General features: G+C 36.6%; 1 protein-coding gene across 1 annotated transcript; it reads left to right on the forward strand.

Annotated features, from left to right (window-relative positions):
* The first annotated feature begins 667 nt into the window (after positions 1 to 667).
* LOC128132265 (uncharacterized) lies at positions 668 to 2,794 on the forward strand. The gene has a single exon (XM_052768768.1). The coding sequence runs from the start codon at positions 668 to 670 to the stop codon at positions 2,792 to 2,794; it is 2,127 nt and encodes a 708-aa protein (XP_052624728.1).
* Positions 2,795 to 8,154: the final 5,360 nt, after the last annotated feature.

An 8,154-nucleotide genomic window follows, 5' to 3' on the forward strand; every position in this document is an offset into this window, starting at 1 on the left:
AAAATACAATATGAAAGAAATAAAACCTTGAAACTAATTGATGAAATCATAAGAAAGTTTCTGCTTATTTCTAGTTGATGGTAATACACACCTCCTCCAGTGCCCCATCCTTACCACACCAGCCTCAGGGGTCTGAAAATTTGTTATTTCAAAAGTCATGAAAGGGTTGCATTTCAGGGAATATTTCCCTGAAACATCATAGAAGATAACCTCATGAACAGTAAAAAAAACATGACTCCTTATGTGTGGCAATATGTAACGTCTAAATATGTCTGACCTAGAGCCTCTTGCTAGAAAATTTAAGTACAAATTACATAACTTTTTGCAAACCTTTACCAAGAAATTATAGTGGTGTTTTCTTTGTTACCAGAAAAATATACAACTTACATACTAATGGAAATCTCATTTTTTTGTATATATATAGTGATCAGTTCCCTTCAAGACAAAATCAAGAATCTACTTTAGGATTTTTGGTTACTGATACCTTTCTTATTTGAATTTCTTTTAAGGATCCAGTTGGGTTATGACTGCCACCGGTAAGTTTTGTCTTTTGGTTCGTTAGTTAACATTTTACTTTTGCTTTATGCTTGTTTCTTCTTCCATGTCTTACAAAGTGGGTATGCTTATAAAATGCTTGTTGGACATCAACTTTTGCACTAAATATACCATGGTCTCCTACTCCTCCATCAACATCAAACTTGTAGCTTGCTTTCTTATCTTTTTATCTTATTTTCGTTTTACAGGTTTGAACATGCTTGAACATCAGATGAAATTTCAGGTGATACCAAATGATGTTAAAAGGACATGGAATGAGCACGTCCTACAAGTATTGGTTCCCACCAGCCTTATTTTGCAGATCATCTTAAGTATTTTAGGAAACCTTCGGAAATACAATCCAAAGACTATAATCAGAATCACTCTTTGGTGTGTTTACTTTTTGGCTTACGCCATTGTCCCAGTGGCCCTTAGTATTACTGCCCAAAGTGCCTTGGAATCATGCAACAAATCTCATCCTGCTTCAAAACATCATAGATCCAACACACGTGAGCTCATGGGTTTTTGGGCACAGTTTCTCTTTCTTCACCTTGGTGGTGCAGACACCATTACTGCTTACTCCTTGGAAGACAACGATCTTTGGTTAAGACATTTGGTTTTTCTTCTCTTCCAATCAGGAGTAGCTTTATATATCCTTTTGTTGTCTTGGCCAGGTTGTTCTCATCTCCCCCTGCTAAGCATACTCGTTTATGCATCCGGTTGCATCAAGTGTTTTGAACGTGTTCAGGCTCTAAGGTTTGCAAACACTGAGCATCTCAGAGAGACAATGCTTGGTCCTGCTGACCCGGGTCCTGATTATGTCAAATTCCTGGAGGAATTTCTGTTGAAAAAGTCACAGGGTTTCATTGTGAAGGTTGAGGAGGTTTTGGAGAATGCTCTTCCAACTATTCGTGCATATTCCCAAACTGGGCGTGAAGAAATATTCGAAGCATACAATCTATTCCAAACATTCAAGCGTCTTTTTGTTGGTCTTATACTCACATATGAAGATAGTGATAGAAGCACATCGTATTTCCGTCATCTTGATAAATCTGATAAAGTTTTCCATGCTGTGGAGATTGAACTTGGATTTGTATATGACATGCTTTACACAAAGGCAAGTGTGCTTTATACAAATAAGGGCCTCATACTTCGTGCTATTGGTGTTCTTCTCCTTCTCTTAGTACTTGTTGGCTTCCATTTTCACAGTGATACGGACCATTACCTAGTCATTGACATTGTCATTACTTATTTAGTAATTGCAGCAGAATTTTTAAAAGAAATCTTTTCCTATATTACCATGTTCCATTCAGATTGGGCTGATATCTGGTTTAAACAGCAGAACCACACTCACGACAACCTTATATTTTCATTCTTGAAGCAACCGAGTAAACAAAGGTGGTCCAACTCCATTGGACAGTCAAATCTTCTAAGTGTCGCACTCAAGGAGAACCCTACTTGTTTTCTAAATCAGAAATTGTTCGGGGTGCATAAGTTTCTGAAGAAGCAAAGATACGAGACATATATCGAGGTTTCTCCCAATCTGAAGGATATGATTTACAGTCAGTTTCTTGAGTTTGTGGAGCGTAGTTCTGATCCAAAAGGATTATGCATTCACAAAGGAAGCTATTGTCTCCAAGAGAATGGGATGAGAACTCTTTTGTGGAGCATCAATGAAGTGGAATTCGATCAGAGCATTCTTATCTGGCACATCGCTACTGCTCTTTGTTACTACTCTGAGAGTAGTGATCAATTAGAAATCAACCGCATCGAAAGTAAGAACATGTCTGAGTATCTGGTGAATCTTTTAATTTCAAACCCTGAAATTCTGCCAATAGGTATCGGCATGATCAGGTATCGTGACACATGTGCTGAAGCCATTCGTTTCTTCAAAATGAAAAGCCCTATTACCGAAATATCTGATGCCTGCAGAAAGTTACTTGAAGTTAGTTGTGAGGAATTGTTGCCTAGTATAGTGAAAGGGGATCAATCCAAATCTGTACTCTTTGATGGTTGTAGACTTGCATTAGCTTTGAGAAAGATGAAAAACAGGGAGATAATGTGGAAAGTGATGAGTCAAGTATGGATCGAGATTCTGGCTTATGCAGCTGCTCACTGCAGAGTGTTCCACCATTCACAGCAGCTTGGGAGAGGGGGAGAATTTCTGACTCATGTTTGGCTTTTGATGGCACACTTAGGAATGACAGAGCATTTCCAGGTAACTCATGGCCATGCAAGAGCTAGGTTCAATGTTTCATAGGCATAGCTTGGGATTAGCATTTCATTTGCTTTAATACTTATGTAGATTAACCATTCTATTTGTTTGTTTTCTATTTTCGTAATTGAAAAAGTTGTGCCTTTCTGCCTAAGTTGGCACACATTCACTGTCTGTACATTAATTATCCAATTTTCATATTTTTTTGTTCAAAATTTTATTGTATAATAATAATGTTCTTTCAGAAATTTTTACTCTTGGGTTTCTAAATATGTCTTGCGTAAGTGAAAAAGTCATGAATGTGTAATGTTATAGTGGGTGATACTGGTTCAATCTTTTCAAAGTTATATCTAGGAATATAGTTCATGTACAACACCTTTCCAATTTCATTTTTGCAAAGAGACTGTTTTATGACTCAAGGAGAGAGCAATTTCACACATAATTAGCTGTAACAATGTAAGTAAGTGAGGTGAAAATCTAACACCCAATATTAGAGCCCACACTAGGTGGACCTTCACCGGGTGTGTGTAGTGTGTGCTCTACTGCTCTAGAGACCATGTTTCAGATACTGACCAACCTCAATACTGCTCTACTATGTTAGTTACTACTTAGGGAAAATGAATTAAAAGCCCAATGAAGTTTCCAAACCATTCAAACAACCTCAATCATGTTTTGTATTAAAAAAAACCCAACGAACTTAACTTTTTGTCTAAAAAATCCAACAAAGTTCCAAACAGTTCAAAAAATCCCAATTTTGTTTTGTTTAAATTCGTTGGATTTTTTTTGAACAGTCAAAACATGATTGGAGTTCTTTAAACGTTTTGGAAACTTCGTTGGTCTAACAAGTCATTTTCCCCATACAGTAATAAGCTATGCCATATGTTTCTCTTATTTGACTTTCAGGAAAGTGTAACTTAGTTAAGCTTTTTAGACAAAAGGTTAAGTTTGTTGGGTTTTTTTGAACAGACAAAACATGATTGAGTTTCTTTTGAACGGTTTAGAAACTTCATTGGGCTCGTAAGTCATTTTCCCTACTACTTATGATCAACATGATTGTCTTATCGTTCCATTTTTTACGACTTGTAAGTTGTAACACACTTGATATATTGTTGAAAACATGCATCAAATTTTGTGTGATCAACCATTGAAATATTTGGTGGGACAGGTGTAAGGTAAAAAGGGTTGTTGAATTAGAAGTTGGATGCAGAGTATATGTTTATGGATTTTCAAGCTTCTTAATTAAAAATTTTAAAAGCTTGTAAAAGTGCACTTAACTTACTGTTTGAAGTCTAAATTGCATAACATGTTCGATTAGCTCCAGACCTCCAGTATATATTGTATCGGTTCATTGAGTTGCCATCTGGACAGAATAAAACCTGAGTCATGTTTCAAGAGTCACAGAAATTAACCAGTACTTGTAAAATTAAGAATAATGTCTTTTGGGCTTTTCTACTCAATTCTTTAAAAGCCACAGGCTCTTGATGCACTAGGGTCACAATTTTACTACAAGTAAACAATGAAGAGAACAAAAGAAAGGGAACTTGTGGTGGATGCAAGTAAAAAACAACTCTAAACCTATTCTGAAAATAAGTAACTGAAACGAAACACAGAGTGACTTGAAATCAAACCTGAAGATTGAATTTTGTTTGGATCAAAAGTAGTTGGCTATCATGCTTATACTCAACATTAAGACCAGACTAACAGGTGTATCGTGATATAGAGCAGTGGGTGATTGATGCCTTAAAAGGCTTAAACTAAACCAGATGGGTTCGAGAAAACTATATCGATTATTTTTTTGCTCTCGGTCTGCCTAAACAAGCAGATAACCGAAATTCCGCACATGGGGGGATACCGGGATGCTACTATTCATGAACGCCGGAAAGCTGAAGTCTACCATTTAGACAAGAAAACGGTAAAAAAAAACTAGAAAACGGGTGAACAGAAACACTGAAGCATGAGCTTACAAACCGAAGGTAGCACGGTGTAGATAAAGAGTTGATAACTCACAGTTATGCAGAGGCAATCTCTGGATGAACCATGGGAAGCTGAAACCATGAATTATGAACGTTCGTTTATACTTCAAGATGATAATATCTACAACTGTATTATATAGAAAACAACGAAAAATCAAGCGTTTTTGTCTTTATGCATATAATACCAAGTCGTGGTTGACCCAAGTCAAGTTTATCATTGCTAATAGTCTAGTCTTTTGAAGCTTTCCGTTAGCTTTCATCCACCAGGAAAGCGACTTAGGTTTTTGCCATTGCACTTGTGTTGAAAAGAATGTGGGTTGTTTGGGTCGTTGTGAATTATTATATTTAAAATATGTGATTTTATTCTTGCACCCGGTTGTTAAATATAGAGTAATTGTAAAATTGGTTTATATGGTTTATCAAAAAGTAAAGTAAATTTTAAGTTCATTTTTTTTACCACATAGTGAGTCCAAAATTGAAAGTTCGATGTATTTAATCTCCCGCGCTAATTCTATTTTTATAAGTGACTGAAAAAAAATGTTAAGCATATTTGTCATTTTAGGGACACAAATCAATGAAGTTAAGTTTGTTATATGTTCCTCATGTAAGGACATATTTGTCATTTTAGGGACACAAATCAATAAAGGCTTAATAATGATAAAAAAAAAATGCAAAGCAAAAAATAGTCTAGGGACAATTAGTGTAAATTGACTCGTTTCTTTATAAATCATATCAAAATTTTCGGTGTGCTCTATATACTTTTTGCACACAAAAAAATTTATTCATTTTTTGTTAGTTAGATTTGTTTTTGTCAAACTAGGTGGATTATTTTTTTGCTCTAGGTCTGCCTAATTTCAAGTATTTTAGTTATTTTGATTCAACTAATTGGAATTTTCTCGAACCTATCTGGGTTTTGTTTAGTTTGGAAGATTAGAGTATTCAAACTCACAATCATAAGCTTTCATGTTAATTTCTAGATTTAATCGAAGAGGTGTTTGAAAAGATTATGGGGTTTCTGGATACTATGGTTGGTGTAGGAAATGAGCTTAGTGATATTGATACCTACCCAGATTCAAGATCCAATAAAAATGGTTTTTTAAGTTGTCTTCTTCACATCGATGATCGTTATGGTTTTCCCTTTTGTGCAGTTTTAAGAAGCAACAAAGGAATTCCCCAAATGTTCACTCGATAATCTCTCTCTCTCTCTTTCTCTCTCTCTCTCTCTCTCTCTATATATATATATATATATATATATATATATATATATATATATATATATATATATATATATATATATATATATATATATATACCTGTGTGTGTATGTGGTGGTGGTGCTCTGTGTGTGTGTGTGGTGGTGGTGGTGCTGGTTTTTTTGGTTGATCGGATCCAGCAGTGTTAGTATCGATCTCAACAAATGGATTCCTTCTATAGGGAGAATGTCCTGCCTTCTTTGAAATGCTTCAACTCAGTATCAATGGTTGTTGGTGTAACGACCAAAATTTTCAAATAAAAATTTTCATTTAAATAATAATCCATATCCCTTAATTGTAAACTCCAACCACAAAGTAATTCTCAAAAATCCATTACATCGATTAAATTATTCAAAAGATCAGAGTATTCATAACAAAACACTAGAGAGTGCGTGTTGCGCCATTATGCCTGACCGTTGCCTTAGATCCCGAAGTACCTAAAACAATCAGCAAACTGTAAGCTAATGCTTACTAAATTCCCTATACATACCACACATACAATCATATAAATCCATATACGCCATGCATACATATAAACACATAAGGATGTCATGGAAACCCTCCTTGGTCTGACTCTGAATGCCATGGGAACCCCCACATAGTCTTAACTAACTGCCATGGGAACCCCCACATGGTCTTAACCATCTGCCATAGGAACCCCCACATGGTCTTCTCATGAGTACATATCACATAGATAGCACAACCACAAATAATCATTACAACTAAATAATACGGGTCGTCCTTGGTGCCGTTCACCCATTATATATATATATATATATATATATATATATATATATATATATATATATATATATATATATATATAGAGAGAGAGAGAGAGAGAGAGAGAGAAAAGTTAGGTTCAAATGTTTCCAACAAGTATTGTGTGCATGTATGCACTAATCACAATTTAGTAAATTATTTATTATTTATGTAGCACCTGGTTCCTGGTACGTATTCCTTGTAATTAATATTTCTTAATTAATGCATTTTGTCTTGGACTCGACGAGTTGAAGGACCAACTCGCCGAGTAGAAGCGAGATGAGACGCGGGGTCCAAGCCTTGGACTCAGCGAGTAGGCCCTGTTTGGGCAGAAACCCTAACCCAAGTGTTTGCACCCTATTTAAACACTCTAACTCGGCCTCCCTTGTCACTAACACTTCCAGAAGAGCTGTAGAGCGAAACCCTAGCCCTCCTTTTGTCCTTGTGAGTGATTTTGGCCTTGTGAAGGAAGTTTGAAGCGTAAGAGAAGAAGAAGGAGGTGGAAGAGTGCAAGGAGGGGAAGTAGATCCGACACCTACCCTGCAAGAGGCTTCCACTCAGGTAGAAAAGTCCCTACCTTGATCACTATTTCATTAGATCCCCTTTTTGTCCCTAATTGGTGGTTTTCAAGCCTTAAAACACCACACTCCATGTGTTTGTGCTCTATAATCTGAAAGGACTTCAGATCTAGACCTTATGGACGTATTAGAAGTATAAAGTCTCTGTGGTTGAAGTGATTGAGGTCCCTATTGGGTGTATGATGTAATGTCCCAAAATTCAAGACTAAAAATTTCTTTTATAAAACATTACTTAAAACATAATTATCAATCCATAACATAATCAGAGTATTACTTCCAAAACGTATTTTCATTATCAGAGTAAAACATTCCCAGACTGTCTAATCTATGGTGTATGCCATGCGATCACCCCGAGATCTTCCCTCCGCTACCGGAAGTACCTGAAACCAAAACTAAAAACCATAAGCACGAAGCTTAGTGAGTTCCCCAACCTACCACATACCATGCATAACCACATACTGCACATATTGGGCCACGCCCGCTATTTTGGGCCTCGCCCCCTACCTCGGGCCTCGCCTGCTACAACGGCCCCGCTGCTCCATGCCTCAAAAACCAATAGTGGTATCAGAGCCTAGGCTTGTTTTCTTGTTATACTTGCAAAAGTAGCTGAAAAAATCGAGTTTTGATGCTGTCTGCACAGCAGACTCGCTGAGTCCATGAATGGACTCGCCGAGTCCAAGGCAAAATGCATCCAACTTGCCGAGTTGGTTCGTGCACTCGACGAGTTGGATCCCCTGACAGCATATATTCGATTGTTTTGGCTGGAACTGGACTAGGAACATTACCCTAAGATGTTTTTGGACTTATAAACTTGTTTTTGATGTGGTAATGTTCATGCT

The sequence above is a fragment of the Lactuca sativa genome, chromosome 2 (genome assembly GCF_002870075.4).
Source record: "Lactuca sativa cultivar Salinas chromosome 2, Lsat_Salinas_v11, whole genome shotgun sequence".
Lineage (NCBI taxonomy): Eukaryota > Viridiplantae > Streptophyta > Magnoliopsida > Asterales > Asteraceae > Lactuca > Lactuca sativa.

Bases quoted from the DNA above. Each gene is read 5' to 3' on its own strand.
- LOC128132265 (XM_052768768.1), top strand. From the start codon at position 668: ATGGTCTCCTACTCCTCCATCAACATCAAACTTGTAGCTTGCTTTCTT.